This window comes from Gastrolobium bilobum, unplaced genomic scaffold, assembly GCF_033153095.1.
Source record: "Gastrolobium bilobum isolate Gb01-03AN ecotype WA unplaced genomic scaffold, APGP_CSIRO_Gbil_v1 utg11542, whole genome shotgun sequence".
In the NCBI taxonomy this organism is placed as follows: Eukaryota; Viridiplantae; Streptophyta; class Magnoliopsida; order Fabales; family Fabaceae; genus Gastrolobium; species Gastrolobium bilobum.
This window is the reverse complement of record NW_026898298.1, coordinates 46,747-69,291: the sequence shown is the minus strand read 5'-3', so window position 1 is coordinate 69,291 and position 22,545 is coordinate 46,747. Positions and strand designations below refer to the sequence as shown.

The following is a 22,545-nucleotide window of genomic DNA, read 5'->3' as shown; positions in this document are numbered from 1 at the left end:
CACAACTTTATATCTTTTCAAATGACACATACTTTTCCCTATTAATTATTGAAGAATAGATGGAAATCTCAATCAATGTGAAGAAAGCCATCGGTCATGGCTATGGCAACCTTTTTTCTCTTTGGCTATTAGGGGTAACCCATACTACCCAAAAGATATTAAGCTCATCAATAATACCTTGTTGGTTCTTGTTCCTAAGATCCCAAAATAAGAGAAAGTAAGGCAACTCAGACCAATTGCACTTTGTTCTGTACTTTATAATGGTATTAGTAAATTTATTGTCAACAAGCTCAAGCCAATCATACAAAAGCTTATCTCCCTTCGTCAAGTTAGTTTTGTCCCTAACAGACACATCTAGGATAATATCATCATTGCTCAAGAGATGATCCACTCTATGAGACGAATCAGAGGAAAAAAAATGTTTTTTTGCCTTGAAAAGGCTTATGACTATATCTCCCAAAGCTTTATTAGAATGGTGCTTGAAGAGGTCAATTTTCCTGCAACCTTGATTGATATTATCATGGAATATATCTCCTCCTCTCAACTTGAAATTATGTGGAATGGTGGCAAAGCTAGATCCATAATTCCTTTTAGAGGCTTAAGACAAGGGGTATTCAAGAATCAGGATGGAAGAGGCCAAGGGATAAGATGTTATCTAGGTCATGTGCTCTAATTAATCTTTGAATGATATTCAAAGATTTTGTTCATATTGCAGTTTAGCTGTGCCTTAGTAGTTTTGGCTTATTCAACTTTAGGAGGGTAATAATAATTTGGGGAAGATGGGGCAAAGTCAGAGATTGCATAGTAGCTATTAAATGTATTGGTTTTTGGTGAATAAGGAGGTGGATTGTTGATTGTCTTGAGAGTAAGTCAGGGACCAAGTTCCTATCTCCTTATATATGCTCTATTGTGAACTCATATCTGCTGAACCAATCCTTTAGTCTAAGTAACTGAGAAGTAGGAAGTAATTATCCTTTGAAGTCCATGATTCTCAAGAAGGATGAATTATTCATTACCACTGTGAGCTTGTGACCGATAAGATAGAATTCAAATTTCTTAATTCCTGCTAAGGTTTCTTTATACATGGAGTGATAATGGTTTTCGGCCTCTAAAAACTTGCCACTTGCATATCCATACACATGCTTCTTGTTGTCTTTTTCCTCTTAAAAGATTTCTCCGTGGAAGCTATCACTAACATCAGTATGTGGAATACGCTTCCTATTAGTGGGAATCTTGACTAGAGGGAGATTTTGACAAAGTTGCTTTAGTTCTTTTACTGTAGCAATTTGCTTTTACGACCACTATGGTTGATTCTTTTTTAACATAGCCCTGAGAGGTAAGGTTATTTGGGTAAACTTCGGGATGAAGTCTCTGGCATAATTGCAGACCCCAAGGAACGAGTAGACATGCTTAGCTGTAACATTCTCATCAGGAAACTTCGTTAGTTTTTGTCTTATATGTGGTCCAGGTAGATATTTTCCACCTTTGAAATTCAATCCCAAGAATTCAATTTCATCTTTTGTCACGTGTGCCTTCTTTTCTAAAAGCATGATTCTATAACTACTCACAATATCAGAGAATTGTTTTAACAAATCCTGTTAGATTCTTTTATCTTTGAATACAATAAAATATCATCAACATAGATGAGTGCACTATGGAGCATGGGCTGAAAGATCTGTGCCATTGCTTTTTGGAAAATAGAAAGGGTCGTCTAAAATCCATATGGCATGAGGGCTCATTCATAATGGGCATTTGGAATGCAAAATGTTCTCTTATACCTTTCTTATTGCCAAAAACCTAATAGCCAAAAGTAGTGGGGACACAAAAAAATTTATTTATGTTCATACATTTGTTCCCCCAATTTTTTTTTAAAGAAAACTTTAAATGCATTAAAAAAATGTAAATAAGAAAAGAAAAGAAAACTTCAACTTAACATAAGAAAATAGTAATCAAGAGTCAACTAATATAGAGGTCCGAAAGCCCTAATTTTACAAATTAAAACTAAATAAAGAGAAAGAGGGTGAGAGTCGGGGAGAGAGAGAGAAATCTCACCTTCGAACACGATTGCCTCCCGTGAAGGATACTTGTGATTTATAAATAAAATACGATCAGACGTATATAATGTGATTCTTCTTTTGTTATTTTTTTCATTCTCAATACTCATAATTTTGAGACCTATATGTTATGTTTATATTTACATAAGTAGCCCTGTTAGTTACCATTATATTTTTGCATTGCTAAAGGATATTCTAGTAACTGCTCAATTTAATTGAAATGCTACGTTTAATGATATTTGGTATACTAAGATTGTTGATCATTCATTCATTCGTAACACTCTCAGATTTTTCACTTGCAATATTCGCTTTCTTCATACACGAAGGTTCCCTAAAGTTGCTCTGCTATGGTTTCTCTTGAAACCCAAATCTAACCTTGTTCCTCTGTTCCTTAGTTGCTTCTTCTCCGATTTTTTGCTGATGTTAGGTTGCAGGTCATCAATCGTGAGGTTATTGGTGTTTCTTGGTGGAGTGGAGCAGCGGTGGTAAGGCTTGAAGCCACTCACGGATACAAGAAGGGTTGTTCTTGCAACGGTGGTGAACTTGTGAAATCCCCCATCCCCCCTCCAAAAAAAAATTTGTGTCTGCACTTACGGACACTTGCACAAGTGTAGATCCGCTGATGGCCAAAAGGATGCTTTTAAGTCAAACTTTAAGAACATGTGAGCTTCATTGAACTAAAGAATTAAGGTGGGTATTTTGGAAGTAAGAATTTATTATCTCTGAGAAAATGATTAAGAGGCCTGTAATTAATTACTAACCTATTTTTTCCTCTGACTATTTCAGATCTTTTCTCCACATAAATGACTTGGCAAACTTATTCTGATTTAGTGGGCTCAATAAGTCCTTGAGCCAATAAGTCTACACACTCTTTTTGAGCTAGAGCTAGGCCTGATGGAGTCATTCTTGGATGAGTTGCCTTTGTAGGATTGAGATCTTTATCTAATTTGAAAGGCAAAGTGATGAAAACTTTAGATTCTCCCAGCATGGGTTAGGATGCTTGAAGTCAATGTGAGAGTCTGCGCAGATTTCTTGTAGCTTGAGAGCAACATCCTTGTAATAATTTGGTGCATCCATTAACGCATATAAATTCTAAACTTCATAATATGGTTGGAAGAATCTTTTAAACTTTATTCCATCAGGGGAGGAGTTAGAGCCTTTCTAGCTTCGTGTAGACATCAAATTCGATCAAGAGATCTTTTCTTGATAGCCCTAAATCAATGAACTTGGTCTTCACTATACATTATGGAAAGATTGGATCTTTATGAGCTTCTTTGTGATCAAATTTGCAGTGAACATGTTCCCATCAACAACTCTAAAACTCTCAATGTGTATAACCCAATAAATATTCTTTGGGCAATAGAGCTGGATTCATAATGGAACGGAAAGCTCTTGTGTCTATAAACATTATTGCTGGAATTGGCTTTGAATATTTTTTTGGGTAGACTTTGACTTTTATTGAGGGAGTCAAGTGTCGACTTATGGAAAGACTTATGTCTTGGAATATGAAAAAGGTAGGAAAATATGAATTACTCTAGTCAAATTCTGAAGCACTGTCTTGAAATGCAAATTGAATTTCTGAAGTTACTTTTTCTTTAGAAAAGAGGGACTCAAACACTCAATATCTTCACATGACAAGACTGATTGGCTCGACTTGTTAGATTAACTTGGCTGACTTTTGAGATTTATTTGGACAATTCTTTGTAAAATAACCTTTTTGTCCAAAGGTATAACATTTATCTATTAACTTCCCCTTAAATTTTTTCTTCTTGAAGAATCTATATTTATTCCCACCCTTTTTCTATTTATTTTTCTTGAATTTTCCAAGGAAGTTTTTTTATCTTTTTGTTCTTGCATTGACGTGCACTTTCTTTGCAGTTAATTTGCAGATCTAGTCTCTTGCAAGCTTTAGCTAGATTACTAGCGCAACTCATACTCATAAATATAAAAGCTTATTCATATGCCAACAATCTCATACTCTTAAAATAAAAAAAATAAGCCCATTAAATTAAATCATGTTAATTAACATTTAAAATTTATCATAGAATAATTAAGAGAAAAATTATTCTTATATTACATGTAATAACTTTCTCTCTTACACACCCTTCGATAATTGTGTCACTTTTTTTTTTTCAGATGGTGGAACTTACAAATTTATTTCTATAACATGAGATAACTTATCTTCTTTAAAATTTTGGCCACGTGTAAAAAAAAAGATAAATCACTTGTTTATATCATCTATATATTAATTTTCTTTTTCGGAACAAATTTATTATTCAATTATCTTTCTTTGATGAGGCTGTAAGTGGGAAAAATGTACGTGTCTAATGTTACAAAAACAAATAAATAAATATATGCTTGTAAAATAAATAAATAAATATATGTAATATCTATCGTTGCAAAGTGAAGTATTTCCGTCATTTTAAGTTCTAACCGCATGCAAATTCAGAAAAAGCCAAAAAAGAAAAAGAAAAAGCGATTATTGATGAGATGAGCGTGCGAAACTGTAAATAAAGCCTTGGCTTGTTAATTCACGCGCCCTCTTTCTCTTCCGTCTACTGCGAGCGCGAAAGGGCGCCGGAGAATCTTCTTCGCCGTAGGGCTCTTCCTGTTCACCAGAAGAGGATGGGCGCCAATTCTATGCTATCCGAGTCGACTCACGATCTCGACGAGCAGATCTCACAGCTCATGCAGTGCAAGCCACTCTCCGACCAACAGGTTTCATTCGATTTGCCTCAATGCTCACGATCTGCTTCATTCCCGAACGTATATGTGCAATTACCCTTGATTTATGTAATTATTAGTTTTTTCGATCTTTGTCGCTGCCAATTGGAATATTGTTAAGTGTGTAAGTGAAAAACTATGTGAAACTCTGGTTGATTTCGCCGAAATGGCGACTGAGATGCGCTGATGTGAAGCAAATAGGATGATATAACTGATATTTGTTCGCCTAAAAGCGATTTTCAACTGTAAAATCTGCTTTGTGGTATTTGGTATGTTTCATTAGGAGGAGATTGTCTCCATGTCCTCCTAAAGGTTACAGAGATGTTATATTGTTATGTTGCGGATTTGGAGGCTTGGCATCTAAAAATGTAGATTTTCTCTTTTTGAAACAGTCTGGCACTGTGCATTGGATTTATCGTGAACGGTTGCTAGTGCCTTTAAGATATTTGGGGAAATTAGGTAATTTCTTGAATATAGAGGTAACGTGGTGGTCAGAGTTATCTACAGAAAGTCATGGCTTTGTTGGCATCTTAGTGGAAGAGGTGTTGGCTTTGGGTTTTGTTTTGTAAGTTCTAACTTTTAACTTGACGCTTAGCACTTTGTTTATAGTTGAAGATTGATCAGATTAAAAGGAAGGGGTGCTGGTGCTTATTACATTATGTGGGTGCTATTTTAGGGGTCTCATCTAGTTTGTCACTTTTATTGCAGTAATATTGCTTCATTTATTTTTCTGTGAAATGGATCTTATCTCACTAAGCGCGTTTACTTGAAATGTACTGAGATGGTAAAGACGTCTGGATTTCGTTGCTACCTGAATGATCTATCTTAGGAAAGGTTTTATTTACCCTAGGATATTTATTCACCTTAGAAATATCATTTCATTTAATATTGATTATCTTTGTTTTGTTTGTTTTAAACAGCTGTGTCCTTTTTTGGGAACTATCTCATATATCATTTACTCCTTGTGGTATTATTACATTGGGGAAAATAAATATATAAAAAATAAACCAATGATCTCGTTTTCTGCTCTGCTTGTAGGTTAGAGTTTTATGTGAGAAGGCTAAGGAGATTTTAATGGATGAAAGTAATGTCCAGGTGCAACCCTTCTTCCTGCCATTCAACTCATGCCTTAATTTTCAGTGATGCCTTTTTCTGTTTCTAAAAACATTGACCTCACTTGCAACCCTACTGTTTGATATTGCTGCTTGCTTTGCATGGAAAGCAATCATTTGTTAAGTCAGCAATGAATTCATGTTGAACTTTATCTTTCTCAGATTTATTTTTCCCCAATATTTGGGTTCATTAGTCTGATGCAGTTGCCTCTGATGCCTGTTTTGTAGAAGGGGGATATAATTCCTTCAATCTTTCTTTCTTGAATGCATGATTTTCTTGTGCTATACAGCATTTTGTCAATGCCAATCACATCATAGTATTTCAGCGCATCTTTTAATTGCTAGTTTCTTATTTTAGAGGGAGAAACATTAATTGTTTATTTGTTATTTTTTTCGTATCTCACCTGTACCACAGCCTGTGAAAAGCCCTGTGACAATTTGTGGTGATATCCATGGGCAGTTCCATGATCTTGCTGAGCTATTTCGAATTGGAGGGAAGGTATCATTTCTGAGTATGATTTTCTTTTTGTATTCAATTTCGGTTTCATTTAGGGAATGTCTTAACTAACTAATTGGGACCTGTCAAAGATAAATCTTTTGAAGATTGAAGTGCATCAGAGGTATCAATGTGTAAATTGTAAAATGCAGGAACCACTCATTGACTTCACTGTGACCCTACTGATTGTTAAAGTTCCTTATCATTTTAATTGTGCAAAATGTATTTTTATGATAAGACCACTCCTCATTAAACCCCGACTAGCGAGGCTGGGGTGAGGGAAATCATTGTACAATGTATGCAGCCTTACCCTTGCATATTCGCAAAGAGGCTATTTTCTGGATTCAAACCCGTGACTTTTCAATCACAAAGAAGTAACTTTACCACAGAGGAGTATTTTTATGATATGATTAATATTTTTTGTCAGCTTGTGGATAATATATTTTGCTGATTATTTAGATATGAAATCTAAATATACCTGCTTTGTTTACAGTGTCCAGATACTAACTACTTGTTTATGGGTGATTATGTGGACCGGGGTTATTATTCAGTTGAGACTGTTACAGTAAGTACAACCAAGATAAACTTATTTGATTTATCTTCACTATTTATTAGTTACTTTTTGAAATCTTGTTGCTCTCTCTCTCTCTCTCTCTCTCTCTCTCTCTCTCTCTCTCTCTCTCTCTCTCTCTCTCTCTCTCTCTCTCTCTGCGCCAAACCTGCGTAGGGTGCATTTTATGATATTCATGCATTAGGGTGACCACAGATTGGGTGGGAACTGGGAAGTTTTTCTCAAGAGGTAGTCGATGAAGCTTGGGTGAGCCACGAGCTTCATTTAAGTCGTGTCTGCTATTAGGACGATAATAGAAAATGGGACACTCCCAAGTGGCAGATAACCGCTTTCAAATTCTTATACCACATGCCCATGTAAATAAGGGAATATTATTAGAATGTGCAGCAAATTTAGAAAGCTCACAGAGATGAAAGGTGGATTCCTTGCATATTAAAATTATGTAAGAGTTTGTATTATCTTGCAATCAAATTTTCAAGATACGTTTGTGAGTATCAACTTTTCTACTTGAGAATAACTGAATAACAGATAGAGGTAGTCTCATACAATTTTGGCATTGTGTTGATTTTAAGCAAGGCATTCTGATGAAATCTCAAACCTGGAATCAAATATGTTTTACTTAAATCTTTGAGAGCTGTTTCAAGATTGGCCTTTTAATTTAATTAACAGAAAATTGACATTTGAGGGTTGAAAAAACATTTCGTATTTACTGAATCTCTATCATCAGTAGTAAATTCCTTTTCAGTTATTAGATAGATGGAGACTTGTCTAGAAGATTGAACAATTTCTCTAGGTACTACTTATGCATTAATGCTATGATTGTTTAGATCACTTAAGGTTCCTTTTAAGGTGTGAAGCGGAGTGATGTTGAAGTTACATTGATATTTATTCTTTGCTAATATCTTTATTTCTTAATTTACCTTTAATTGACAGTGTTGTATGCTAGACATACTAATTGGTTTTTTAATCCAGCTCCTTGTGGCACTGAAAGTGAGGTATCCTCAGCGAATTACTATTCTCAGAGGAAACCATGAAAGCCGTCAGGTATGTGTTTTCATTTATCATTCAAAATTGTAAATAGCCTATGTTTTCTGAGGTCCTTTATGGTGTTTATTTCTGACTGAACTTATACATTTACTGCTATTCTTGAATGACACAAAAGTTAGCTTGTCTTGGAGGGTTTTTAGTTGTATAATAAGTTGTTATTGCTAAACATTTTTAGCATTGATTTGAAGACTTGTTTGGGTGTTTATTATTTGTTGAGATAATTCTTCCTTTATCATTTCTCTTTTATGCAGATTACTCAAGTATATGGATTTTACGATGAATGCCTACGAAAGTGAGTTTTCAACACCTTCATTTAGAGATCCTATGGTGCAAAACATAAGATGCTTCTGTCTAGAGAAAGATTTGTATGTGTAGATGTTGCAGTTGTTTCAATTGAAGTTCATGTTGTTCAATACTAATGTACAAATTTGTTGTTATGTTGCCACGGAGGAGTCTCAAACTTCTTTTCAGATATGAAGTGTAGGGAAATTCTTTTTCTTTTAGGATTTTAACCACAGATTTTGATGAGCTAGTTTCTTGTTACTTTTGTGTACTGAACTGGAGTTTGGGGTTTATCATCTGAATTTTGCTGTTGATTTGATGTGTTGTGTAACCTTTTGATTCATGATTCTTGGTTTCGAGATCTTCAGTTTTTGATATTGATGGATATGTGGCAGAATGACATCTGGCTGTATTAGTAGTGATGTGATGGAAGTTGTATGGTATATATAAAATATCATACTGATATATGATGTCCTATATTCTTGTCAACATAGGTAAAGAATATGTAATTATGCCTCAAGTTTGTTCCAAAAAATAATATGTAACTATTAAATGTGGAAATTTCGGTCTAAATTGAACGGGAGAGAAGAATATAAGTAAGGATATTTGGTTTCTAATTTCTTGTTTCTTTTTTCACTTTCATGAATCATGACAGTTCTTGTTTTGCATTATTTATTTGCAGGTATGGTAGTGCTAATGTTTGGAAGATCTTTACAGACCTTTTTGACTATTTTCCATTGACTGCGTTGATTAGTACTTCTTTTCCCCTCTATTTATGCATTTTGTTTTGTACATGTAAGTTACTTTGTGTATTGAAAATTTGGAAGATGGAAGAAATTTTTGGAATAAATTACATTCTCTGTTTGCAATATTAAATCCAAATTATCAGCATTTACCTTTTGTTTAAGAGGCTCAAAGAACTCCCTTGTATAATGATACAAACCTTGGAAGAACCTCATCCCAAAAGCTAGCCATGAGGTAGGAGAACCCAAAGTTCATATAAATCCCACATCAAGACCTTATGTTTCGGATATGGGACTTCAAGTCTCATACCTTGCAATAAGATCATAACATCTCACCATGCTCCATAGCCCCAGCACCCGCGCTGGCTGGCTTTGCGCTATTCTTTTACTAGCCCTGGGCGAACTCTACAATGCCAGCGTCACCAGCTGTGTCTGCGCCACTCAATTGCAATTGAGAGATATAGTGAAAGGCTTTGATACCAATTGACACGAACCTTGGGAGAATCTCACCCCAAAAGCTAGCCCATGAGGTAGAAGAGCACAAAGTCCATATAAAACCCACACCGGAACCTTATATTTCCAATGTGGGACTCCAAGTTCCATACTTTGCAATAGGATCGTAACACATACACTTCTTTCACATGTGACTTTTTATATTTTCACATGACATATGACCTTTTCCTCAAATTAAAATCAACTGAATGCCAATAGCTCTCCTTGTATTACTATTTCTCTTATCCGAGCTGTTCCAATTTCATGAATGGTAAACTAGCCTTAATTTATGTGTCCTATTGAGAAAATAAAATGTTTCAACTTTGGAGGGAGTAGGTTGTGATGATAGGCTAAGATATAAAGCAGTAAGTTTTAACAAACTCATGTAGGTTTGTTTTAGCATGGATATAATTATATTATATTTCTAGATATTATAGTTTTTAACATATTTGCGACTAAAAGGTATTTGCAGTTTTCGAAATGAGAAATGATTGTCTTATAGTTTCACTCAACTTTCAGGAGCAGTGAATGTAATTTACTCAAGTTTGTTTAGTTAGTTTATCTTTTGTGACTATTTCAACTAGCTTAACTGTCTTTGTTATGCTCTGAGATGTTAGGTTGACTGTTGAACAACTTTATTATGTTTGACATTATAAATAAATTAAAAATTGCTAGTTAAATTTTTAGTTACAGGCTTTTGATCATTCAGCCTCTAATTTAATATATTCCCTTCCAGGTTGAATCAGAAATATTCTGTTTGCATGGTGGACTGTCACCTTCAATTGAGACCCTTGATAACATAAGGAACTTCGATCGGGTTCAAGAGGTTCCTCATGAAGGGCCCATGTGTGATCTATTGTGGTCTGACCCAGATGACAGGTGTGGCTGGGGAATTTCTCCCCGTGGCGCGGGATATACTTTTGGCCAGGTAAACATAGCTTCAAATCTGTAAATTAGTGAATGTTATTTTTGAAGCATTGAGAGATCTATTATCGTCTTTTATTATTATGTTGATTCCAACTCACATTCTTTCTTTCAGGATATATCTGAACAATTCAATCACACAAACAGCCTTAAGTTGATTGCTAGAGCTCATCAGCTGGTTATGGATGGATTTAACTGGGCTCATGTAATTGTCCTTCTCTACGAATGATCTTCTCTTTCATTTGGTTGCTTTAGAATCATATTGTTTTAGATTTGTGCAATGTTATGTTGAAACAGGAACAAAAGGTGGTTACCATTTTTAGTGCACCTAACTATTGTTACCGATGTGGGAACATGGCTTCCATATTGGAGGTTGATGATTGCAAGGGCCACACATTTATTCAGGTGTCATTCAACATAATTTGCTTTTGTTCTTCTTGGTAAAATATCAATAACTTTATTCCTCTCCCTTGTATTGTCTGCATAAATTTGAAATATTTCCTGCAGTTTGAACCTGCTCCGAGGAGAGGAGAACCTGATGTCACCCGAAGAACGCCTGATTACTTTCTATAACGTAATCGCTGAATGTCATACTGGTGTTCTGCACTAATTTCAGGTATTTGTGCATCCTCATTGGTAAGATTGCTGGAAGCATTTAAATCCATGGATATAACGTCCTGTGCTTTTGTGGCTGTCCAAAGACTGCTTTGATGTATAATAGGCAGGTAACATTCCACTGTTCTGTTACACTCAACAACTTGCTGGACACCGTCTGGAGAAGTCACCAAGATGATGATTGATGACTATGTCAGGGTGTGTGTTATTCCAGCAAAATGTGGATATTTTTTGTTTTCCCTGTATTTTTTTTTCCTCATGTTTCATACGTCCATTTTTACAGGCTTTAGCTACGACTGGATTTTTTTATCTCGTGGATCTTTTGTTATGTTCTATAATTTTCAGTAAAAGTTGCATGATAATAGAGATTCAGTTTTGTTCTCACGAATTATGTTCATTTCAACTTCAGCTCTAATCTAAAGTTAGTCTACTTTTATCACTATCTGGTATCTTCTATCTTTCAATGACACATGATAAGTTGCTAACTTATGATTCTTGATCTCCAATCCAGGTTAGGGCTGGTCTCCTAGATGGATTTGTTTTCTATCTCTTTAACCCATTACCTTACATTATTTTGTGCAAATGTTGGAATTTCCAAGTTTTTTAAACTGCGATAAAAAGAGTTATGTTACTTTAAACTCAGGTGTGCGGTAAACTCTACGTCCTTACATATGTATGTTTTTAATTAAACAATTTAACATTATGACTATTTGCATATATAAAATTTGGGTTAAAAATTTCTCATGTTATAAGAGAATAATTTCTTTTTGACACAAGAAATATATGAATACCATTGAAAAGAATAAAAAATTAGTGGAATTCATATGTTTGTTGTGTCAGCAGGAAAATAAATTCTTCTCCTATGACATGAAAAATCAATAATTTCATAAAATTTAACTGTGCATATGTTGTTGCAAGTCTCTAGTCAAAAAAAAAAATTGTACTTGTCGCTCTCTATTAGATTCCTATCCTTAACTCAATTGGAAATGATCTTCGAAAGAGAGAGAATGCAAAATTACAAATTAAGGGATATAATATAAGCATGAGATAAATTACAGAAAAATTAATCTGAATGAAGGCTAAAGCAAGGTTTGTACTTTTTTTTTGGTGCGTGGAGATTGCAAAAACGTGGATCAATTTGTGAAACCTACTTGGAAAGCAATGCACAATAAGCTGAAATTTCACGTGGAAGAAAGATCTATTGTTCTTGATCTCTTGCTGTACAAAAATTTGATATTATAGTTAGCATATCTCCACATCACAAGCTCATGTATGAAAAAAGAGATGGCACTAGATCGACCACAGACCACGCAAGGCCTGCATATTGAAGAAATCTAATTCCGGTATCAACATCGAAAGCCTTATGCCGGGAAAGGAGCTTTTGCAAGTAACCTTGTTTAAGCTTATCGGACTTTTTCCCCGTCATATTCAATGTGGGGATATAGCTGGTTGATTTTATTGGGATGCCCAAGGTGTTTGCTACCATAGGAATTGTCCATTTTGCCAGAGCCTTGCTGCAGAATTTCACAATCAGAATTGTAGGTATTCCCACCAGCATTCTTCCCATAAATACAGGTATTGTCAGTTCTGGTGAGAATAAACGAGGAACAGAGCCATGGTGAAATTGATGGTATGTTTGCTGTACCCCAGCGACCTGAAGAACATTAGCATTTAAATTAACACACAGAATAAAGTACAAAATATTGCTAAGTGTTGAGATATGTAGTCCCACGTTGGTTGTATGAGCAATTAATGTGAAGTTTATAAGGCCTTGGGCACTCTCACCCTTTAAGCTAGCTTTAGGGGTGGTGTATCCCAAGGTTCTTTACATGGTATCAGAACTTGAGCCTGTGCGTGTTGAGATATGTAGTCCCACATTGGTTGTATGCATGGTAGTTAAAATCGGGATTTTACCTAAAATCGAAAGGAGAATAAAAAATCGTAAAACGTAAAATCCTAACGTAAGAAAAATCGTAAAAGCGTTTGGAATTTTGGTACAATCGTTTTGATTGAAAAAAATCGTAAAATCGTAAAATCTAAGATTTAAATCGGGATTTTAACTACCATGGTTGTATGAGCACAACTAATATAGAGTTTATAAGGCCTTGGGCACTTCCACCCTTTGAGCCCCCTTTAAGGGTGATGTATCCCAAGGTTCTTTAGACTAAGAAAATAAAAACATAAAACACTCCGGTTGGGGAAAATGTAAAGTAACTTGAAGAGAAAATTTCATAAACGCAGTGTGTACCCATCCTTAGGTTTGAAAAGTTAGTCTATCATGTTACCGCAAAAAAAGAAAGTTTCTCTATCACATTAATAAATAGGGGAAGGTTATACTTACAACCTATTTTCTTTACAACCTCTTACAACCATATATCTTAACCGTTGACGGTTTATCATTTATTGTGATTTAATAATTAATTAATAAATTTAATTTATGAAAATCTTAACCGTTGATTGACGGAAATCAACGGTTAAGATATATGGTTGTAAGATGTTGTAAAGAAAATAGGTTGTAAGTATAACCTTCCCCTAATAAATAATGTATACATAGGAGTTAGGATCAACTAAAGATTTTGTCTAGCACCAATTTTGAGCCAATGATTATAATTTTATCTTAACGGCTATAAATATACAAATCTTACAGTGGAGCCCAACTTTAATGAGGAAAAAGTATACACAGAATTAAGACAGTTCCTCTCTCAATTTATTTCTTATTCCTCTATTTTAATTCTCAATTTTGATTTCTAAAAATTCTGAATGGTTTGCAAAAGAAATTTACTATTCGGGATGCAAATAATTTGAGTAACATAAAAGCGACGGCAACTGGAATGACTAGATGGTTTATTGCTATAAAATACCAAAAAACCCGAGACTAACAGATATAGAATAACAAACAGGACAGAAGTGTATAAGGATGTAGCTCCACAACCAGTTGATCCCATAATTCAAGGTGGCAAGTGATTGAACAAAATTAGATCCACCCCCTAACACTTTTCAAAGTCAAGCAGTATGTGCAAGCCAAGGGACTACCATAACCCAAAGCTCAATATATTTGGCCAACCAAAAAGTTTTATTCTGCTATTGAATAACTAACCTACCAGTTTTCAAGGACCCCTTTCAACAACAGGCACAATTTCCCGAGAATTGCTAAAAATACTAGTAACAACAATCAATTAGAAATTGCAACAAAAAGTTGATCAAATACTTCAGGAACCGAGATGTCAAATCATTTAACAATTTAAGTTTTCACATTTGCCATTCCAAGGAATGTTAAGACAGTGGCATTTACTAAGACTACTCTTACAAAGGGGTGATAACTTAAAGGTTTATTCATCTAACAATATATTATAGTTAGCATTCCACAAAACATTTTCAGTTCATACAGATGTACTCGTTTTTTAGTACTTGTGAACATACAGGTAGCAGATCCAAATTCAATTCACCAATTCTTGGAACATGATTCTTAATGTATCCTCCACTAGACACTACAATGTTCCAAATGCATTTCAGATGCTAGATAAAATGATATTGGAAAATTGACTCAGCCAATAGTTTTTTCCTCACTTCTAATTACAGTGACACAATTCAAAATTTCCAAAACTGAGAAAATATGAAGCTTAGAGAAAAATTAGATAGTATACCAAGGAAATAAGAGTCTCAACTCTGAACAAACATACACGTCCAAATGTAAGAGAAAAATGGAATGCTAATTAGTAATTTGTAAAAGAGAGAAAGTATTTACATTCCTGTTTCTTTACTCATTAACTTCTCAAAGCACTGTAAAATTCAATACCAATTCATCTCTCCTGTAAGCGCAAAGTCTATTTTATTTTATACGACATGACTCCCACGTGGAATGGAACCTGAATACGAGTAAATTTTTTGACAAAATCGCATACTTTAATTGTCTAAGATTTTTCACTGTAGTTTTCCCTACTCTAAACAAAATCCTATAAGAATAATATATATAAATTAAAAAGAAATAGTAATTTGAAAAAGCAAAACTGAGAACAACACTTCTCTAGCCCTTGGCATGCTTAGTGTTGGAGGACTACCAAAACAAATCCTAGGGGAGTACTTGATTGTAATCCAAATCACTGTATTAGAAACTTAAAATCTACATTTCAAAGTTAGCTTGACGTCTAACCTTTTGAGCATTGCTGAATTCACCAAGTACCACTTTTCCATTTAAGATATGTAGTCCTTATATAGGACACTAAACATAATTAGGGGTGTCTAGAGCAAGTCAACTATAATTAAACAAAGCAGTAGTCTAACTCTAATTAAGTGTATATTCCAAAATTCTGTCCTCACTCATTATGTCTAACCTTATTATAACAAGAATAAATTATGTAATCTTGTGTATGTTCATTCATAATGAAAGAAGAAAGATGAAACAAGTTTACACAATGTTAAAGCGTGAGAAACTGCTTACAATTCCCAATGCAACACCGTTGAAAGCAGTGTGATACTCAAAGCTTGGAGTTGGAAGTTCAGGAGTTGGATAAGCAAAAAGCAATAGGAAGCTCAAGGCAGCCCAAAAAGATGTAACTGCAACAAAGAGAGATTAAAATGAGATAGAAAACAAGGAAAGCTTGTCAAGATTACTGAAATTAAAGGGTGAAAACAATCTATATTAAAAATCGTAAGCAATTTTAATCATGTTTTGACAAAAGATGTTTAAGAAATAAGAAAAAAATCCTAAAAACATTGAGAATATAGTTTTTCTAATATGATAATCTAAAATAAAATCCAATTTTTACAATCTAAGTACCACCATGTGCTGTTATTGTAAAGGACAAAGCTATGTGCTAAATTTAGTAATTAGAAGTAAGCATACCATTTTGTCCTGAGATCACAAAACTGTCTATGTATTCATCAACTGTAAGCCAAAATGCAAGAAGGCCGAGTCCAATAAAAAAGCCAACAAGAATATCAACCAAACTGTGCATGCCAAGATAAATTCTTCCTACAAAAAATACCAAATTTTTTCATTGTTTTTATGTGCAATAGGCCAACCATAGGAAGCTGCTAATAATGTAAAAGTAACAGAAGACCTACCAAAACCAATGAGGGCCACAATCAAGCAAGCAAGAGAAACTCCAAGATAATTAACATAGGCACCTTGAATTTCAGCATGGGTCAGGACATAGTGCACAAGGTAGCTGATAAACATCCATTCCAAGGAAAAACATCCATTAATGACAAACACAAAGAATTGAAAGCAAAGGGTTCATATTTCTCAACAGATAATCTGACTTTGAAAAACTATACGCTACTAATTAAGTGAAACCAATGATAGAAGATAGATAAAATATATGATTGCAAATGCATTACCATGTTTTCAATTATTGAGTTATTTTCTACTCTCATTAGTTGGTCCAGAAAATAGGTAGGAAAAAGAGTAAGTGTAACCATATGACTTGACTTATAAGGCATGTTATGGTCAGAGTACATATCTAACATCTCAACAGCCATTCCCCCACACACTAACAACCTTTATAACACAACACAAAACTTAACTCACTCTAAACTCTAAAGACATGCCTCAGAATCCCTTTCTGTTACCATGCCAGCTAAATTAGCCCCACTTAAGGTGGATGAATTAGGAATAAAAGCAAATAAAAAGAATAATATATACCCAGATAAACAAACTGTATTAAGTGTGTGAGAAGAAGGCAGTCCATATTCTAAAGCATTATCTTCTTCATCTTTTGTAGCAGTTATTCTCTTGACAGGTGGAGAACGGGGTCTTGGAGCTGAAACCACATCCTGTTGAGTGACAAAAACAGCAAGTATTTTATGTAATAGGCAAAAGCTGTGATCACAGATAGATGAAGGAGTGAATCTAATCTTGAATTTAATGAAAGCAAATACATATATATACCTTTATGCAGTTCCCGATATAATCACAAAACGCCATCAACAACGTCATCTGCCGCGCCAATTGGCCATGACCACTCTACATAGAAACCAAAAAAGCCATTAAATTTTATTTTATTTTTAAAAAAACAAAATTCTCACGTGTTCCTGGTTGTCTGATATCATCAACATGTACGTACCCAGAATAGCAGAGGGAGAAAAGCAGTGTAAAAGGGCACAGAAACAACACAAGACAACCCAGAGAAAAGAGCATCCAGGAATCCAAGCCGGTAATTCTGCATCAGCCAAAAAAATAATTTAAAAAAAAAAAACACCATTTAGAGCAAAAAATTGAAAAGCTTGGAACTTTGAGAGAATCAAAATCTGGGTTTCTATTTATTTTATTTCATTGAAGCAAATTAAGGTGAATTTGATAGTTACCTGGATCTGGAGGATAATAGGGATTCCAGTGTCAACATGGTGACACACCCAAGGTTGCAGGAAAGATCTAAGCATGCGAGTGACATTGAGATATGAAGCAGAGACAACCCATAAGACTATTCCACCCAGAAACGCACCTTGCCACACTACTGTATCTGCACCTGCACCTGCACCTGCCCCCTCCATTCTTCTTCCCTCTTTTGCCTCTTTGGGAACAGAGAAAGAGAGGAACCGAAACAATGATGAACAAACAAGAGTCGCCGGAACACAAATATTAACCACCTGGCTGAATCAAAACTGGACAATGAAGTTGAAAGAAACGGTATTAGCTTATATTCAACTTTATTTACTTTTCTCTATAAATATAAATAAATAAACATGGGGATAGAGTTTCTAGTTTTCCATGAGATAATTTATATAACACACAAAAAAAGTAAGTTAGATCAGAAATAAAAAAAATAAATGGCTCTTATTCACTTTTTTTTATATGTTGTATTAGATAATTTATCTCGTTATATTCCCATTATATGTATGTATATATAAATTTAACGAGGAGGAAATTTTTTTCATTTAAAAAATAATGAAGATTATTTTGAACCATGAATTTTATATTCATTTGGACTATGGTCCACGAATTCGTTGGAATTTGGCTGGCGGAGAACAACGTGACTATAGAAATAAAGCAATTTCCACGCGTAGTGGGTCAACGCTGTAGAAGGTCCATTATTTTTTCTTTTTGTGAACGTTGTAAGTTTGTAACACGCGGATTTCCAAGTTAATTTGTTTCATTGTCAACAATGAATAAAATTTAAGAGCTATCATTTAAGCTTAATTTAATTTAAGTGCAAATTTAAATTAAAATCATGCCATCTTCTTCTGCAAAGCTGAGGCCTTTTACACACACTTTGATATTTGCTCATGTTTCGACTAATAAATTTTACGTTAAAGTGTGTTAAAAAAATAAAAATACTAAAAATAGTACAAGGTATATTTATCACTAATTAAGTTTATCATTTCTTATCACCAAAACTTAACCGTTGATTTATGTAAATCTGATGATTATAATTTATTAGAAATTAATAATTAATTAATAAGTGTCATTCAATAAATTATGATCGTCAGATTAACAGAAATCAACAGTTAAAATTTGATGGTAAAAATGATAAACTTAATTGGTAATAGGTGAATCTCCCCCTAAAAATATCCAAACTTTGTTAAAATAGGTAAATTTTGTTTTTATTTATATATTATCCTTTTTCTTTTGTAGTTTTAAATATAGAAATTTAATTTTTGGTATTAGAAATATGGGATAAGATATTCATACTATTTTTTTTTTCTACCACCTCACACTACCACTCTAAAAAATTGAATGAAGAGAGAGAAAAAATAATAATTTTTGAATTCAATGATGATTAGAGTAATAGTAAAATGATAATAAAAAATATGGTGTATAAATATCTTACCTAGTTGAGTATATAAGGCCTACCTCCTATAATGAACTTCTATTCGCTCTTTTTTTCCTGGAGTATTATGGACACGTTTTATGGTTAGATAACATTCTAGAAGTATATATATTCAAATAAAAGAAATTTTTTCAATATTCTTCTCCTAAATTTGTTAATGATTCATACCCCAAAAAATAATTCAATTCCCTTTCATAAATGTTATCTATATATGTTTACAAAAGTTCAATACTTTGTTATTAGTTGTCCACTTGTCCTTCTTAAAAGTTTTTGTACACTGGCTTTATAATTAAAAAAATACCCAACGGTTTATCAATAAAAAAATAAAAAAATACCCAACGTAATAATATATAAATGGAGTCTCTAGCTGTTATAAATAAATAAAACTAAAATGGAGTGTAAATCTTCCGGAAAGTCAAAAGCCAAAACATAAAGAAATGGCTATTAACCTTAGTTTCTATTTAGAGATAATAAATTAATGGTGGTTAAAATCACAGATGACAACCTAAATTTAACACGTTGCCTTGATTAGTGTCCAAACTCCAAATGACACATGATACTACAAATAATTGTTTTGGAAACTACAATAAGATTTTGACATGATATTGCGTCGTTGTTTCCTTGTAAGTTACCTCGTATGTCATTGTTAGGCCGTCGAAAATCCAATCCAAATAAAATTTACAATTTTTAATTTCAAAAAGATATATATATATATATATATATATATATATATATATATATATATATGATAATTGGATGAGTGATATTATTTTTAATACCTTTAAGTGGTTGTTTTTTAAGCAGAAGGTACATATAAACATAAGCTAGGCCAAATAGGTTTTGGAAAAAGTTCTTATAATGAAAAATTCTTTTTTTTATAATAAATAAAAAAGCTGAAAGTTGAAAGTTCATAGAAGGAACTTTTTTTTAAGCTCTTATCTGCTTTTATTGAATTGTGTGCTTTTTTTTTTAAATGAAGAGTTATAAAGATCGAGAGAAATAATTTTCTTGAAATATATACTTTAAAATTTTTAAGCTAAAAATTTTATGTGATTACCAAACAGCTTTTAGCTTCTTCTTTTTTTAACTTTATTTTATAAGTAGCTTATAGCTTAAAAAAGAGAGGATTCAAACAGCTCTAAAAAAAATATGTTCAGTCATTAATGTGTGAGATAACTTCTTAAATTAGAAATGAAACGAAGTTTTTTGAGGCGAGTTGTGCTATAAGTAATACTTTAATAGAAAAATATTCCTACAGTTAATACAGATAAGTTATTTGCATTTACTTTCAAAACGATGTCGTTTTGAGATTGAAAGATTAGAAAATTATAATTATAAAGACTATAATAACTCTGAAATAAAAAATTATAAAAACACAATAATTTTTATCCTAAAATAATATCATATTAAATTTACTGCATATAACTTATCTGCGCAAAAAAAACAAACCCTTAGAAATAATACGATATTCTCCGGGTGTTAAACCTCCTATACGTTCAAAGAAAGAGATGGTAAATTGGCGCCACAGGTGTTCAAACGAGCTAAGTCCATAACCTGACAAATGTGTTAGGTGAACTAATAAAATTAAAACAAACGTATATAAAATATTAATTTTTATTTGATATAATATTATACAATGCTTTATCAAAACGTTACATCAAATTCTATAAAATATTAAAAAAATAAAGTTTTTATGCATTTGCCTGTCCGGTTATGCATTATAAACGGAGGCTATTTGTTTAGGGCACCCGAAGAACCTAGATTTTTTTTATTTTTTTTACAGTAAAAAAATATATAGCGGATTTAAAATTAAGAATAAATGGCAATTGATAATGATCAATGTTCTATAAATACAAAATGTACCAGTATAAATACATGTAAGTAAATTACATGAGAAAATTTATTGCATTCTTTACATCTTTTATTTTTTTGGTAAAATGTATTTGGTCAAAAAATGTTGTGCCGCAATTTAAATAAAAGTTTAGAGTATAAGTGATTTTTAAGGTGTATTCGATGTACATTGAAGAATAACATACTATTCGGGATTGAGTTACAAATAAGTTGTAGGGTTCTGCAATTACTGTAGATAAGTTATCTGAAATAAGCTCAATACGATATTGTTTTGAGCCGAAAATTATGGTGTTTTTGTAATTTTATTTTATTTCAGGGTTATTATAGTTTTTATAATTATAATTTTTTGATATTTCAATTTCAAAACGACATTATTTTAGAAGTAAATTGTTACGATTTTAGTTTTTATTTTGTTATTATTGTTATTTAATTACTAGACTAGTATTTGAATTTGTTTGAACAAGTCCTGACAGTTTTCATGAGCCTAACAAAGTGAGTAGAGGTAATTTTAGGTGATTCTTATTTTCATGCATTATAGCTTTCATGTGTAATTGTCTATTTAATTAGAGTTTTGATTAATAAAACACAAGAGTATAAAATATTAGTTTGGCACTGTACTCTGTGCAAGCAAGAGGTCAGGTTTTTTCAATAAAGTCAAATTCGCATTTTTATTTATTGTGTTCGTAACATAAATGCAGATAACTTATCTGTAGAAATATTTTTCTATAATTTGTATTGTTAATTGTTTTATAACTAATACACAAAATTAAAAATTTTATACTATTTGCCATAATAAATATAGGAAATAATAATGCAAGATTTACTGTAATACCCTATGAAAAAAAAACAGTGGTTATTATTTTTGTTATCTTTTTATGCCGTGAATAATTTTATAAACTAATTTATATTTTGTGTAATGATAATAAAAAAGTCGTAGTTTTATATCGTTTCTTAAATTATATTTTGCGTAGTATACTATTTTTAGAAAATCATAAATTATATATTTTTAAGAATATGTTATCTCTTACTCTTTCAAGATATCAAAAAAAAAATATTGAAAGACCAAGAGATAACATATTCTTAAAAATATATTTTGATATTCAGAAGGGTGTGGACTAAGAACTCCGAGTTCATTTCGCGCCATACGATACTGACCAGTCAATAGCCGCCGGCTCAGATACTCAAAAGTCAACACTATGCGATACTTTTTTTTTTTTTTTCAACCTTTGAATCTCACGAGTCATGACTTCATAAATCATAACGAAGTACAGTTGCACTGATTGGAACTTCTAATGATGCTAACACACACTGCTTTTCCATAGAACCTGCCAACTAAAGCATACACTTCAGCTCCAAGGCGATTATTTTGCGGCTCTCGTGTCTTGTTTAGAAACATATCAGCTCTATAACTATAGGATATTGTTTGTATTTTGATTATAATATATTTTTTAATATTTAAACGGAATATTATATATTTAATTATGGGATAAATGTTTTTATGAGATAAAATTATTTCCGTAAACCGTAATCTCAAAATAATGTCATTTTAAAATTTAAAATAAAAAGTATTTTAAAAAATTTGCTTTCTTTTTGTAATATGAATTTTATTAAAATATTCTGTATTTTTTCCCTAAATCTCAAAAAAAAAAAAAAAAATATTGCAGAAGAAAACTTTATAAGGTTATTTCTTCTAATTATATAAAATAAGAGGAAATCTTTTGTTTTAAAAGCACATACAAATATATCTTAGTAAAATTCACCTAAATATATTTCACCTTAATACTATAACAAAAGCTCTACTGGAAATTTCTCGATATGGGGAGGGTAGCGCAGGTAAATATTGATTATGGTTGGTAATAGAAAGG

The 22,545-nt window shown here is 32.7% G+C and overlaps 2 protein-coding genes across 2 annotated transcripts; one reads left to right on the top strand and one right to left on the bottom strand.

Annotated features, from left to right (window-relative positions):
• Window positions 1-4,559: 4,559 nt before the first annotated feature.
• LOC133314664 (serine/threonine-protein phosphatase PP2A catalytic subunit) lies at window positions 4,560-11,421 on the top strand. Its single transcript, XM_061516176.1, has 12 exons — window positions 4,560-4,772; window positions 5,817-5,873; window positions 6,306-6,389; window positions 6,880-6,951; window positions 7,930-8,001; window positions 8,256-8,296; window positions 8,969-9,031; window positions 9,645-9,648; window positions 10,258-10,449; window positions 10,561-10,650; window positions 10,743-10,850; window positions 10,953-11,421. The coding sequence occupies exons 1-12, from the start codon at window positions 4,680-4,682 to the stop codon at window positions 11,016-11,018; spliced, it is 942 nt and encodes a 313-aa protein (XP_061372160.1). The 5' UTR covers window positions 4,560-4,679; the 3' UTR covers window positions 11,019-11,421.
• A 671-nt stretch (window positions 11,422-12,092) lies between these two features.
• LOC133314630 (lipid phosphate phosphatase delta) lies at window positions 12,093-17,731 on the bottom strand. Its single transcript, XM_061516136.1, has 8 exons — window positions 17,367-17,731; window positions 17,126-17,221; window positions 16,951-17,025; window positions 16,705-16,835; window positions 16,125-16,228; window positions 15,904-16,032; window positions 15,499-15,614; window positions 12,093-12,714 (listed from the first exon to the last, which is right to left on the bottom strand). The coding sequence occupies exons 1-8, from the start codon at window positions 17,550-17,552 to the stop codon at window positions 12,319-12,321; spliced, it is 1,233 nt and encodes a 410-aa protein (XP_061372120.1). The 5' UTR covers window positions 17,553-17,731; the 3' UTR covers window positions 12,093-12,318.
• Window positions 17,732-22,545: the final 4,814 nt, after the last annotated feature.